This window comes from Nematolebias whitei, chromosome 9, assembly GCF_014905685.2.
Source record: "Nematolebias whitei isolate Nwh7 chromosome 9, NemWhi1, whole genome shotgun sequence".
Classification (NCBI taxonomy): Eukaryota; Metazoa; Chordata; class Actinopteri; order Cyprinodontiformes; family Rivulidae; genus Nematolebias; species Nematolebias whitei.
Genome location: NC_056506.1, coordinates 45,083,080 through 45,098,525, shown reverse-complemented (window position 1 = coordinate 45,098,525; position 15,446 = coordinate 45,083,080). Strand labels below are relative to the sequence as shown.

Sequence of the window (15,446 nt, the reverse complement as noted above, 5' to 3'; positions counted from 1 at the left end):
TCATCTGGACAGTTTCTGTTTTGTGGAAAGACGTTTCACCCTTTATCTGGAGGGCTTCATCTGTCTGAGGAGTCCCATGTAAACTGTTTTCCCCACTAAGCAACACAATCCTTTAGTGGACCAAGATGGTTTCTGGGGGCTGTCCTGTCCTGATGAAGCCCTCCGGATAGAGAGCTAAACGTCTATCCACAAAAAAGAAACTGACCAGATGACCTGACTGGCCATTATTGGGTTTTGTACCTGGATGACTGAGCATGAATTTAGATGTTATGAGGTTATGCTGTCTTACTTTAAATAGTTTCATCAAGTTCCACAGAAACATATGGTGCAAGTTCTTTTGACTATAGTTTAATCAGTTGCAGTGATTTCTTGATTATCACTGGTGCGTGTGTGAATAGTGATTTGTAGCATTGCCTTCCTGCAAGGTTTTGATTTTAAACCTTTTGATTGGCTTTTATCAGCAGACTTTTATCGCCCCACTCTTATTAGTTGGTCTTTAGCCCTTGAAGTCAAGCTTTGCATTTACAAAATGTTTGCTTGGCCTTAGGACTTCAAACTTCAACTCAGGGGACAAAAATATGAAGCGACGCTAAAATATAATCACGGCTAGGTCCTAAAATTGTAAAGAGAGGGTTCTTGTATGGTTTTGATTGAAACGTTTTTTGTCTACGCCTATGAAATACTCTGCACATCAAAATCTGTGCAGAAAACTTGGAGATTGTAAAGTTACATAAAGATATGATAAGGAAGTGCCAAAATGTTACAAATGGTGGATTAAAAGTTGGTCACCTTCCCCGATGTGTTTGTCTGAATGTTGTTTTTTCTGTGCAGTCTTATTAAATAACATATAATAACCTTTTTGAGTGTTTTGATGGCAAAAACACAGTTTTAACCAGTACAACACTGGTTGACTTGTGTGCGTTCTATTCTCTAATATTTGATCATCATTTGTGTACAGGATGTGTCTTTTTTGTTTGAAGTTTTAGGCAAGCATACTGTACTTGGCTAGGTTTAGACAAAAAAAAATAAATACCTGCTTAAATTTAGGAAAACATTTGCATTATGTAGCTCAGAGGAGATTCTAAATTGGCAGTGGGCGTGAATGCTCCCCTTGTTTTGTTTTGTACTTTTTGCTTTGAACTAGGAGTCAGTCCAGGTTGCATGTTGCACCTAATGATTCCAGGACTGTCTTCATACAGAATACAGAAATACTTAATAAACACATGTAACAAAGTTTGGTATAAATTTGGAAAAGTATTTGGTATTTCAGACAAGAAGATGCAATAAACCCCATGCAAGTAACCCAACCAGCAATCCCAGTTTTCTCTCTAAAATGTTTAACTAGTGTAACTTCAGGCTTTCCCTCTGAGACACAACAGTCATTATCTGTTCAGCCTTAATTGGTTGCTTGTCAACAAAAACGGAAATATTCTAGTGCACCAGCCATGACAAACGCTAATAACACAGAGACTAGGTAGGAGACCCCGGAAGGTCATTTGATCTGCTCTGCACGAATATGCACAATTTTGGGTGCAAAACATCATTATTTTTCCCCGCAGCTGGTTTCCATCCCGAGTTTTCAGAACAGACCAAATAAATTCAAGCTTGAGGATCTTGAGGATGCCATTTTGTTTATCCCTACATTCAGCCAATTCAGTACACCCCAATTTTGCAACCCTGTGCAGTATTTCTTTGAGGCTTAGCCACTAGTCTTTATTTATTGCTGTTTCTAGCTACAAGGTTGGTCCTGCAGCACAAAAGTTTCCTCTGTCAAGCTTGCTTACTCTCCAACACTTTATGTTGCTTTGTGTTTCTCCAGGTGTGCCTGGTAAACCTCAGATTTCTGGGTTTGAAAACCCAGTGAGAGACGGAGAAACAGTCACCCTGACCTGCACCAGTACAGGCAGCAAGCCCCCCGCCAAGCTGCGCTGGTTCAAAGGAAGGGAGGAGGTGGAAGGTGAGCGATCCACCACACACAAATTCTTGGTTTTGTGGATTGTTTGTAATTTTGTGCAAAACGTGGTGCGAAAATTGCACGTTGGACAGTCGAGTTATTGTAAGGGTTGGACGCGGGTGCAGGAAGGTTGCTCAGAAGGAATGCAAAAATGTTTTTTTTTTTTCATGTTGTTGTTTTGGTCGGTATGGCAGCAATCTGCGAGTGTGAAATAAATGTAAAAATCAGTGCACATGTGCCTCAGTTGTATTGTTGTGTTTGTTAGAGTCTGTGTGACATCATGCTGTGTAAATATAGCATCCTTGCTTTAATACCGGGTGTCTCTCTGTGTCCTAAACTTGTGTCTTGAAATATTTGTGTCGTAGTGTGAAAGCAGGCTGCTTGTCTGTATGAGTTTAGAAAAAGACTGTGAGCATGTCCATGACCCTTCTCTCCCAATTTCCCTCCCCATTTTGAACCTGCAAATGCCTTTCCATAAATCCACGGACCGTGTATGTGCTTCTTTTTCACATTTTGATCCAGAGTTTATTTGTGCAAGTACTGCTATTTGGGTGCTGCAACGTATCTGCAACCCGGAGTGACACGGTAGCCAGTGAGAGATAGCCTAAGTCGGATCGAGCCGGGGATAACGACAGAACCCAGCAATAAAAGCCAAGGCAGAGAAGAAGATGAAGGGATGTGGTTGAACAGAGAAGCAGAGATAGAGGGAGCTTTGCATGAAGTCGAGCTCACTGGTCTTTTGTTGCAGAAAAACAAGAAGGGAAACATAAAGACAGAGAGAACACAGATAAAACTCACAATAAGACCACTCTAAAGGCTTTGCTTGCTAAAGTCAAATTAATTGGACGACTGGCAGACCCTGAATCACATCTATGATTTTGGCATTGGTGGCATCGCTCCAAATTACTGCCATGTTTCCTGTAAACCCCCATTGTTTCTTGTTGCCTCATCACTCAGAGGCTTTCTGCTTTGCTTTACTGAGCAAAGAAAGCATGTTGTGAGTGTTAATTCTGCTGCCCTTTTACTTCTTCCACCATCTGCCCTCACAAGGAACTCTGCTGGTTTGGATTGCGCTGGAAGAGCAGTGCCCTCTGTCTGTCGGCACAGCCTCCACCGTGCATAAACCGCACTGTTTAGAGCTGTAAATGGTCTTTTTACAGCTTTTTGTGTTGTAATTGTACAAGTATAATATGATAATATAATACGATAACGATTTATTGACATAAAAATGCTGCACTCTGGCTTTGTTGTGCAAAATGCCCATGTTGTCCAGATGCTTTGGCAGTGTTGTTATAATTACGGTTTGAAAGGAATCAAAAGAATGGACTAAAGCTACAAAGCGAAGACAGAATGGGAAAGCTGCCCGCCTGAGGACAGATTATCTGCTCCTTTTGTTACAAGCTGAACTAAAAACAGGAGACACAGAGAAATGAGAGAAGTGTGGAGAAGAATGTGCCATTTGCAGCGACTGGAAGTCTGTTTAAACTGGACTACAGAGAAATGGAAGGTGGTGGTCTGGTCTGATAAATCATGTTTTCTTTTATTTCACGTGGATGGCCAGGTTGGTGTGTGTGTCACTTACCTCGGGAGGATTTGGCAACTTGATGCTCTCTGTTGAGAGGTCGAGCCAGCAGGAGCAGTGTGACGCTTTGGGCGATATTCTGCTGGAAATCCTGTCTTCCAGTCATTTTTATGAACATACGTATGTGCAATCTCGTGCAATAATCTGAGATGTGTTAGCAGTTTGTGTGTACTGAGGATGATTATCAACTACTTCTACACAAATTAGGTCAATATCTGTAAAATTAAGAGTTATATCCATTTTTTTTAATAACAGCCAAGGTCAAATAGCGGTGGCAGTCATCTTGAATTGCTTGACTTCAAAACCTAATCTGTTCAAAATATTTGTTGTGGATGCAAAAAATAATATGTTGTCTGCCTGTAGAAAGGACATTTGTAAATGCAAAACATATCTTACAATGATTTGCAAAAGGTGACACTGGGACATAATATTCTGGGTACTGAACCATCTCAGTAGCTGACTGGTTCTAGGCTTCATGCACGCATGAATCACGAGCCCCCATGTGAGTACATACACCCTGCTTTAAGTTTTTTACTTTCACAAATGTTTCAGTTTTTGTATGCTGTTGATTTTACCTGCTAAAGCATTTTAATGAAACATCAAGGAAAACAACGCCATTGCATAATCCAGTACTTAACTTTTGAAAGTTTGATCAAAATTCATTTAGTGTCTATATTTCTAACAGGCATGCAGTTTATTGTGTTTATTAATGGCAACGTTTTAAAAATATATTTCAAGATCAGTTAGTGGTCAGAGTACAAACATGCACAGAGACACCAACAAAAACATTATCCCCCTTTTGTTTCGACCTGTGGGCAATAAAGAAACTGACTAAGTTCTCCTTTAATCCCTGATGTTGGTTTGAACTCGAAACCACTAATCCTTCCCGTACCAAAATGCAAATTATTGTTATCTTTTGTCTTCTGCTTTCATTTCCATGTACTTTCATGCCAGCAGCGTCTGAGTAGTGCATCCCTTGAGGAAAAGAAAACAATATCAGAATCATGACAAGTGCAAAGTACATAATAATTTTAGTCATTCTTTAAGCGAAGTTATTATGCGTTAAACACGTTCCATTTGATTGTCATGCAGAGATTTTGCAAGATGTATTCATTTTAAAAGCATTTGCTCTAAATGAGCTGGTGGTTTGCATTACATTCAACATAACTCACCATCTCAGTGTGAGGAAAGTTGTTTTTGTTTTTCTTTTGGCTGCGCCCTGCTGCTGCCGTCATTACAGTGAGCTAACTTGGCAATTGTTTAATGCCAGATGCCCATCCTGCAACCTGGGCTCAAATCCACATTCTCAGGGTTATGACAGTGATGCTACTGAGCTACTGCAGTCAGTGCAAAGAAAGTTATTTAATCAAAAACTTTTCACCAGTCAACCAAATATTTTGCGCTAAACCAAACAGTTAGTGGTAAATTGATGACAGTTAAAAAAAACAGAAGTACAGAATAACCTTAAAATGTGCAGATCAGGCTTTTATAAATGAAGGACGAGGAGATTTTCTCTAAAGATACAAGTTTCCAGGAACTTTTTGAAGGTGTAAAGGGAGACCCTGCTGTGGCGCTTCAGATATTTATTAATGTGAACTTGTATTTTTGTTGGAGGATGCTCTAGAGTTGTGTCTAGTGTGCTCTAGATGTACACGCTAGGCTGCAACATACTTTGTAGTTTTAAAAGTCCTTCTTGCATCCCCTTTAACTCATCGACATGTCACAATCGTCAACAGCCTCGAAGAACTAATTGAAGCTAAACATCTTTAAGAAATGCATATTTAAACATACATCACATGAATCAACAAAGACCAACATCTAAAAAAATAACTTGGAGTGTATTTTTATTTTTATTCAGGACAATATCCCATTTATTTACTCGAAGTGGCAGGACTTAAAAATTGTTCTGCAGCCAACCAACTGGGTTCCCATGTATCTATTTGTAATATAATTTGTTGGCATACAGAAACTTCAGTCTCATTTCAGCAGCCAGTAGCATTTTGTCAAAGTCGACAAAGGTAGTGTCTCACTAACATGCAACTAATTGACGAACGACATTAATACGGGATCCTCCAGAATCTCTTACGACGTGCACGTTAATTTCTTCACATGAGTTGCAGGCACACACAGTCCTTTTGCTAGAGTTCTGAACATGTTTAGACAATGATGGAGACAAAAATTTCTATCAAAATAATCACAGAGTTGTCATAGGTGTCTCAAACTCACTCGAATAGTGCCATGGACGTCTTCGGTTGAAAAGGAGGTGCCGTGGATGCATTCCCATCTACCTGGTGACAGTGCTCGAGTGCCTGAGCGCCAAGATCCTGGAGCTTGCTGAAAATTGGGCTTGTGATAGCGGGAGGACCAGGATCGTCCCTCGACACCTGCAGTTAAGTCCGTGGGGACGAGGGGCTCAACAGGCTGCTGGAAGGAGTGGCCATCGCTTGAGGAGGAGTTCTGCTCAGCATGCAGGCAGTCCTGCTGCCCAAGAGGACCGAGAGGTCTGCTGGGTCCGGGTGGACAGATCAGCATCTGCAGCCAGTTTTTTGGATCTGCTGTGGGACAGACTGCACAACATCTATAACAACTCTTTAATGAAACCAGGATGATGAGTTACAGCAACATTTAATTTCCCTTTGGGATTCATAAAGTTTTTATTTTTATTTAAATTGAATTCGAATTGAATTTCAACCCAGCAAGAGGGCTGGAACTGCAATTTGACATCTGCATTGGAAACTCTCCTCTGACATAAATCTGAGTAATGTTCAGGTCTAAAAACCACTTTAATTAAAAATAACTACAGAAAGACTCAAATCTGCCTGTCTTCATTGCAAAAGTTGTAAATGTGGGGGTGGCAGTTAAGTTGGGTACAGAGAAAACCAAAGCATGAATGATGTAGATGGAGACGGGCAATAAAATATTATGCAACATATGCCAAGAACGCAAACAAAAATGGTGATTTTTAATTTATTTTTCAATCAAGCGTCGCTGCTTTGCTCGCTTATGTTTGGTCACAAAAAGTCAAAATCCAGTGAGACTATAAGAGAAAGTTTGCTTATTTTCTTGCACGTTTGAGTTGCCAGCTAGTCTCCAACAGTCACCGTCCGGTGAAAAACCGCCTTAACTAAGGGCGGCAGGTGTTGTTTGGGAGGCTTATCGAACAGGAAACATCAACTCATTCCAGAACAACTGTTGGAGTTTCAGTGTTTATCCTGCAAGAGGAACCTTCTAGCTGCCAGTGCAGGAAATGACCAAGGTTTAGAAGTCGTACTGCGTCAGACGAGGCCTGGGTGCTCTTTAAACAAAAAAACAGAGAAATGAGGACAAGAGATTTAAAAGGGGATCAACTCAGTATGAATGATGGTGTGTTTTAGGCCTCACCCAGCTGTCTGGACATTGCACAACAGCAGTCAGTCATTGATGGAATGACACATGCACACACACACATGCACAAAATACCCCATTTAGTTTGTCACACAAACACTGTGGTAATGGTGAGATTATAATCACACACAGCGCTTATTTCTGACCACGGAGCACCACAGGTCACTGTTATTTCTACCTCTCATTCATGCAATTTCACTCTGTGGACATTTTTTATTTTTTTTGTTTTGAGTTTGCGGATGCTGGAAGAATGAGAGCAGACTGCTGTTTGCCACAGCCTTTATGGCTGCACGGGAAAAGGAAAGAGGAGAAGACAGTTAGGAAAAGCGAGTTGTTGTTTTAAGAAAGTGATGGTGAGGGGCTGAGAACAGAAGAGCAAGTGAAGGAAAATGTGCACCAAAATAGACAGAGCGACTGAGAGAGAGAGTGATGGAAGCTGCAAAAAGAGAGACAGACAGAAAAAAGAGACAGCAGGAGGGGAATTAAGAAAACCTCTAAAGGAGGAGTAAGGACACTTTGTGGCTGAGCGTGAGCAGACCGGGGTCTAGAGGATAAGGCGACGGGAGACGAAATAAAAAAATAAATGAGGGGACAAGGACTCAGGAGTGGAACAAGCGGGGGAAAAGGTGTTTAGGCTGATGAAACAGAGAGAAAAATCCAGAAACTGGATTCAGATTCAGACAGAGGGGAGCCGAGCGGACGAGAACGCACGAGGGAGTGCAGGAGAAGGGAGTGGTAATGGAGAAGAATGAACGGCTAAGAGCTTTGAAGTCTGTATTAGTTGTACTGTGTGAAAGGAGCTATGGATCATTTAGTGACATCGATGAATCGGATTGGGGATAATGGGGATTTATGGCAGCTCTTAAAACGATACCAGCTGAGCCCAGATTGTCATAACGCACGTGGGGTGGATGTGGAAGGTGCACGGGCGTGCGTCACTCCAGAGAATAGAAACACACGGGACCTGCTGGAACAGCGGACGGTAGTGTTTGTTCAAATGGAAAAAGAATGTTTATACATAAGAAGTTTTAATATGGCAACACAACTCCTTTAAAACACCATTATTTTATATTTCTATGAAACACCTGCGTTCGCAGCTTTGAGGAATCCATGAAATGGCCCTGAGATGTAAAGGATGTTGGTGGAGAATGTGAGATTATAGGAATTAGCAAATTAGTGTTGCAATAATCTGGACTTGGCATTAGGCCCTCACAGAAAATATTAAACACTTTGGCAAACATAATCTGAGGTTGAAAGCAAATCTCTTTTATTTTATCATTATCGGTGAATCTGACTTACAGTTAGGAAAATACTTTAAAAAAAAATCAAATATTTTATGAAATATTAGAAAAGTTATAAAATGCATCCACATATCCCAAATATTCATCATTTTACAACTTTTTTTTACAGCAACTGTGTAGAATGCTGCACATTTTGGATATACTTTATATATTTTACCATATTTTTTGCCATATAAGTCTCACTTTTTTGCATAGATTTGCAAGTCCTGCGACTTATACACCGATGCGACTAATTAAGTTTTTTCCCATATTTATAACCCAATTTTTGGCTGAGATCTGACGATTTTATTCATTCTGACATGAAAAGTATTAAAAATTACCATTTGTAGCCGCTAGAGGGCCCTCGACTGCTATGGCAAGCCAAGTGTCTCATTAATAGCCACTTTTACGTATTAATGAGACACTTGGCTTGCCTTACCAAGCCACCTTGGTCTCGCTCTCGACCTCCTGGAGCAAACGTCAAATCAACTGCACCGCCCAGGTGAAATGCAGCTGATTTGACCATTAAAGTGAATTTATTAAGCAAAAGTTAAACCGAGACACGCCTTTACTATAGTTTCGAGCAAACAAATAATTGTTTCTAAGTGTTAATCTTGTTAAATTGTCGTTAAAGTCCTCCTGTGCACGCTCCCGCGCCCGTGGCCGTCCCAAGTTTCCGGGTGGTCAACGGTGACGTGTAACAAATACGACGCGTCGTTGGTGACACGTAATAGATGCAACTTAAACAGCAAAGCAACTTATTTACGTTTTTTTCTACTGTATTAGACATTTTTGGACTGATGCGACTTATACGGCGGAAAGTACGGTAGTTATAAAGAATCTGACAACGATAGATAATATTGTAGGTATGCATGTAAAGAGAAAAAATTAGTGTATAAATAGTACTCAAATATTGGTTATGTTGTTATTTCCCACTGTCAGATACCTATATCTGTGTGTGTGCATGCTTGTCTTTACAATCAGCAAAATATCTTATGAACCAGTGGACAGACTGGAATAAACTCTAAAAAACTAATCATTGATGGTAAATCTGTAACAGAAAACTTTTTGTGATTTAACTCCTTTTAAGATTTCCAGACCTGAGCAACTTTAGTATATTTTACAAATATAGAGCTAACATTAGGTGTGGTAGTAGCTGATTATTCTCCAACACAGACACCTAACATTGTGCAGCAAATTTACTTAAAACATATAAAATTATAATCTGCACAAACCCTGTTTGTCTGTTATCAAATATCCACTGAACCATATTAAAAAAATAAAAAACCTCAGAGCGTAATCATTGGACGTCACATCTAAAACTTATCACTCAATCCAAAATGGCTGCCACAGCTTCAGCCCACACAAAACTATTTATAACTCGGAGAGTTTTAAAACTATTAATGAGGTAGTAGCTGAGAGTTATCCTCATCACATGATCCAAGGACTGATTGTTCATGTGACGTCTCACATTTCATGAGATCATTTACAAGGTTTGACCAAAAGCAGCAACCTTTATTTACCTTTACCTGTTTCTTCCTTTTTGGGTCACTGGTGCTCATGTCCAGCAGTCACTGTGTGAGAGGCGGGGGACACCCTGGACAGGTCTCCAGTCCATCACAGGGACACATAGAGACAAACGAGACAGCCATTCACTCTCTCACTCTCACCTAGGGACAATTTAGAGTCACCAATCAGACTAACATGCACGTTTTTGGTCTGTGGGAGGAAACCCACGGAGCACGGAGAGAACATGCAAACTCCACCCGGGATTTGATCCGGCGACCTTCTTTCTGTGAGTCGACAGCTCTACCGACTGATCCACCGTGCCGCCTACAGCTACAACTGTATAAAAGTCATAAAAGGCAGCATTCCATCAAGCAGTGGTCCTTTAATAATTTGGGCGTTGCTGTGTGTTCTTTTTCATCTTATCCTCTGATGCCTGACATTTTAATGAGCGACTGCTGCATTGTTTCTGGCACCAACTGAGCAGACATCGGGTTCTTCTGTTCTGTAAGAGTTATTTTTTATTTTAAGTACCGATGCACACACACACAAAAAAAAAACAACCTGTTGTCGCAGTTCTAAGAGTAAACTTGGTTTGTTAAAAATAGAAAGTAAAAGACGTGGATAATGCTATATGAACAATAGAATAATGGAAATGCACCAAATTAAACACCACACTTTACTCCATCCTCTGGGTTCACTCAATCTCCTCATGCTTGCAACTCTCCTAGAAAATTATTACCTGGTAATAGCTCTCACTTCGGAGCTTTCACTCGTCATAATCTGATTAGGGAGGAAGAGTGATGCGTTTCGATTATTTTAAAACCTTCCTCAATTATTTTAAAACCTTCCTCCTCTTCAGGGGAGGGCTTGTGCTGCTGAGCATGTGTTTCTTCTTGTTCACTGTCAGACGTGTTCACACCTCTCAGTTGCCAGGAAGAACAACACGCTTCTACTTTTAGCAACTGATCAGCTTTACTTGAAGAGCTCAGAAATTAGCACCTAGTATCTGCTTCTCTCGTTCATTCCTCGTCCTTCGTTTTTGTTCTCAATATTCTGATCGGTTTTCTTTTTGTTTGCGTTTTTCAATCAGTAGGAGAACGCTTGGTTCAAAATGAAGTGTCAGAATGTCGGCAAATAGAAAATATCAATTGTTGCACGTGATCGTTTTAAGTAAAAGCTGACGACTCAAAAATGAAATGGAAAAAAGTATTTTCTGTAAAAAAAAAAAAATGCAGTGAATGCCGAGTGTTGAAATTAAAGAAGCTAAAACTGAGTTGTTAAATTCAAACAAGCATTATTTAAAACATGTAGAACACAAGCTAAAACAATCTGAACAGTAGCTAAAACTAAAAGTACAGAAGCAAAAAGCTTAAACCAGCAGAGCAGCATCTAAAAGCTAAAACTGTAAAAGCTAAATTAAGCAAACTTTTAACTCAACCTGGAATTAGTACAAGGCTAACAGCTAAAATCAACAAAACCTTTGCAAAAAGGTAAAATTGCCATAATTATACAAAAAAAAAACGAAGAATAGTCAAACTAAATTTAAAAGCTAAAATTAGATAAACATAAGCAAAAAATAAGCATAAAAACTAAAATGAGCATAAAAAATAAATCAGAGCAAATATTTTGAAGTAGATTTTATAATAATTTTAGAGATTTCAATGTAATTGTGTTGATTGTGTGAATGTTTACGAAGCAGTCGCTCACACAGTGATCCATTTTTCTTCCGTACGTTTTTAGACGTGATTCTCGTTCCACAGTTTTTGTGCTATTTCAACAATTTGATCAATAGTAATCAATAAATCAAAACCTCAAAGTTCATGCTCAGTTACCCAGGCTAAATATCCAACAAGTTTAAATCATGTCCAGAGGACCTGATGACTTTGTTGCATAATGTTCAGCTCTTTCAGGACAATCCTGGTATTGGTGCAACTTTAGCTTTTTGAAATATTAACCTTTTTAGGAAATTAATTGAGCTCATCTTACATCCTTCAGATCTTTACATCTGATTACAACCTTTTACTGCTCCTTTCACATTTTGTTCTGTTCAGCTTCTTTCAGCTTCCTTTTGAAAATTGACACTTGTTTTAGCTACTTTCAGCTGTTTTTTGCTCCTTTCAGATGATTTCTGCTAACGACTACATTTTTGTTTTTCTAACTTCTTTCAGCTAATTTCATCTTGTTATGCTGTTTGCAGCGTATTTCTGAAAATTTAATATTTTTCTGCCATTCCAACTAATATTTTGCTGTTTTTATGCTAAATAAGCTGTTTCAGCTAATTCCACATTTTTTGCACTCATTTAAACTTTTTTCAGCTTAATTCAGCAAAAATGTGCTTTCTCCATTTCCTTCTTGTAATTTCAGCTCTTTCCACTGTTTTTTAGCTACTTTTCAGCTGTTTCTTTTCTTTTTCTTTTGTTGGGGGGGAGGGGTGTTATTGCTAATTTCAGCTTTTTTTCCAGATAATTTCCAATTATTGTTCTCATTTCTGTTTCTTTCAGCCTAATTTGGCAAAACTGTGCTCTCTCCACTTCCTTTATTTAAGCTTCTTTCTGCCTTTTTTAACTACTTTTCAGATGTTTTTTGCTAATTTCAGCTTTTTTTTCTGATATTTTCCACTTTTTGTGCTCATTTCTGCTTCTTTCAGCCTAATTGGGCAAGCATGTTCTTTCTGCTTTCTTCTGCTAATTTAAGCTTGTTCTACCTTTTCAAGTACTTTATTTTTTTTAGCATTCTTTAAGCAAATTTTAGCTGTTTTCACATAAATTCAATTTGTTTGTGGTAATTTCTGGTGCTTTAAGCCTTATTAATCAATTTATATTAATTTCAGCTTGTTATGCTAATTTCTGCTATTTCCGCTAATTCCATGGCTTCATGCTGTTTCAGCTATTATTTAGCTGTTTTTAGCTTTTCAGCTAATTCCACTTATTTAGCTCATTTCAATAGTTTTTGCTTTCTTCTTGCAGTTTAAGCTTCTTTTGGCCTTTTCAGCTACTTTCAGCTATTTTTTTTCTAATTTCATTTGTTTTTAACTAAATTTCCTATTTTTTTGCTCGTTTCTGTTAATTTAAATAAAATTTAGCAAAGATGTTTATTTCTGCTTTCTTCAACTAATTTCACACTGCATTTTTGCAGGAAATGCATTTTCTCTACTTTCTAAAACAGCAGATGGTAAGTAACGCAACCAGCCAGTATTTATACACCAAGCTTTAAATGAAGATTATAAAATGGTTCTCTTGTCAGTTCAGGCACAGGATCTTTGCTGACTTGTTGTAAGATTCTCTCCTGCAATAATCAAGATGAGCCCTGAGTAACATGTTGCATACTTATTCAGAACCAGTGAAGGCAACTGGCACAGGGTCAGAGTAAAGCTGGTGGTCAGGCTCAGAATGGATCAATTTTTCCAGTCCATTTATGCCCATCAAGACCCAGCTCATAAAGGAGCACATAACTTTAAATAATAAACCTGCTGTTGTGCAAAAAGCAGCATTTTGGATTGATGTGCATCAGCGTCATCAGTGCAGGTCTGAGGAGCGACGACGCTTGTTGTCAGTCAGATGATTTTACAGCAGTTTGTTGTGTGTAAACACACACACAGGCGTGGAAAGGATCTGCCTGCGTTTGATCTGGGCGAGTTGCCAACGGGGAACAGCAACAGTTTAACAGGAACTTTTTTCACCAGCAAGGTGCAGCTGATGTGTGAAACATGCTTGTGATTTTATTTTTTTTATGTCACACTAGTTATTTTTGGGTGTTAAAAAATAGTTTCGTCTTTTCTAATTCAGCACTTAGAAAACGTTGTTGAAACGACAGATTTTAAAAATGATACTATCGCAACAAAAGCAACGTTTCGAGCCCATTTGTTTTAATATCTCAGCTCTTCCCGTCGATCACGAGCTTCTACCTTCGGTCTCGAACCTGCTCGCCGCGGTAATCACCACATCCAACTGTTTAACTCTCCTAATGAGATTATTTTATGGTGAACTGTTGATGCATCGGCAGCTTCATGGCGTTTTGTCTCAGGAACCTGAGCTTTATAGAAAAAAGAAATATGCGTATACCATGAAAATTTAATCGAGTGCTGGAGTGTATCTGAGCTTAAATATTAAAAAAAGAATGTGTCACGCTGCAACTAATGCTGGTAAAATATCATTTCATATTAATATGGATTTTAATGATTTATTAGTCACAACAAATGTTACTTTCTTTATAAGATATTCTGGAAATGTTTTGAATCTTTAAGGCTATTGTGAACTTTTGAACTGGTCTAAAAGATACTCAGTTTAGTGATACCTTAAACACACAGGAACCTGTGAAAGGGTGTGTGTGGGTGTGAATGTGCAGCCATTTTTTATTAAAAGTGAAGTTTTTTTATTAAAGACGACATCACATGCAGACTTATTTCTAAGTTTTGCTGACAGACAGTGTGTGTGGTGGTTCTTTTTTATTTCACGGGGTTAGCCACTGTTTTCAGCTCACAGCTAATAAACTTGTTTGACCCACGCAGTTTCAGCTAGGTGTTACATTTCTTGTAGCGTGATCTCTTCTAAAGTCTGCTTGTTATGTAAATGTATGGAACCATGATCCAGCCATCAGCTGGAATAAATCAGAAATGTGAAAGGCGTTCTCGTGGCAAATATTGGCTGTTTTTCACATCTACTGATGGGAAGGTATTTGCATTTATTACCAGCTGGTTTTGTTTTCACTTTGTGGGTTTGTGCGTCATCATGGGAAATTGTTGTTTTGGAGACTTCCACTGTTTTGAGGATGACAAATATGTTTTGGTGCTTGTCCTTTTCTTTGCACGGGGATAGGTTTTGTCAACACGGTGCGTCCGCTGTCTTGTGTGTTTAAGGACAACATAAAGGTGGTGCATGGTGTGATCTATGAATACTTTTTTCCATTCATTCAACCTTTATTTATACAGGTTAGTTCCCACTGAGCCTGGAGGACTCATTTACCTGTTACATACAAACATACAAAGTAGATGAGGAAAAGAGAGTGGAGGAAGTAAAAAATATAAATAAATAAATAAATAAATATATATATATATATATATATATATATATATATATATATATATATATATATATATATATATATATGTTACACCATGTACTGGCTGGGGGACAGTGTAAAAGTTGCATAAAAAAAAGACATTGCAACGTAATCAGAAACATACAATGACATCATAATACATTTATGCATGAGGAGGTCAACAAAGGTGGTGAGTTGTCCATGGACACTGTCAAAATATTCCAAAGTTCTGATAAGATGGTACAGCTCAATTCTGATAAGGCCCACAGATGTCCTCGGGAGAGGGGAGTAGGAGGAGGGGAGGACCAGCAGAGCATCATTATTCACATAACCTCTGGGAGAATTTGAGATAAGTGGCCTATTCAAGGCCAAGTGGGGTAGCCAGATTTGATAATGACATGTTTTGGGACAGGCTGACTCGGAATGATTTTTTTGTGTCTGTCTTCAAAAGTTCTGCTGGTACTTCTCAATGGTGAATCCAAAACAGCCAGATTTGTGGTCATTCCGCCGGGCCGTGCTTGTAGCCTTCCCCAAGGTCGAATCCTTCACGCCAACGAGTTCCAGAAGCCGCAAGTGGCCTTCAATTCTAAGAAATCATGTCCAGCTTACGGCTTAGCTCAAAAAGCAATTGAGTCTGGGCGCTTGAAGCACATGGCAGGCAGCTTCGAAATTGCCAGATCCGCTGTCGACGACTTCCGAA

General features: G+C 39.0%; 1 protein-coding gene across 1 annotated transcript in view; it reads left to right on the top strand.

Annotated features, from left to right (window-relative positions):
* The window catches only part of cadm3 (cell adhesion molecule 3), a 157,508-nt gene that overhangs the window by 115,469 nt on the left and 26,593 nt on the right, over positions 1–15,446 (top strand). Inside the window, exon 5 of the mRNA XM_037682406.1 lies at positions 1,820–1,957. Within this exon, the coding sequence (XP_037538334.1) occupies positions 1,820–1,957 (138 nt within the window). The remainder of the gene's footprint in view (positions 1–1,819; positions 1,958–15,446) is intronic.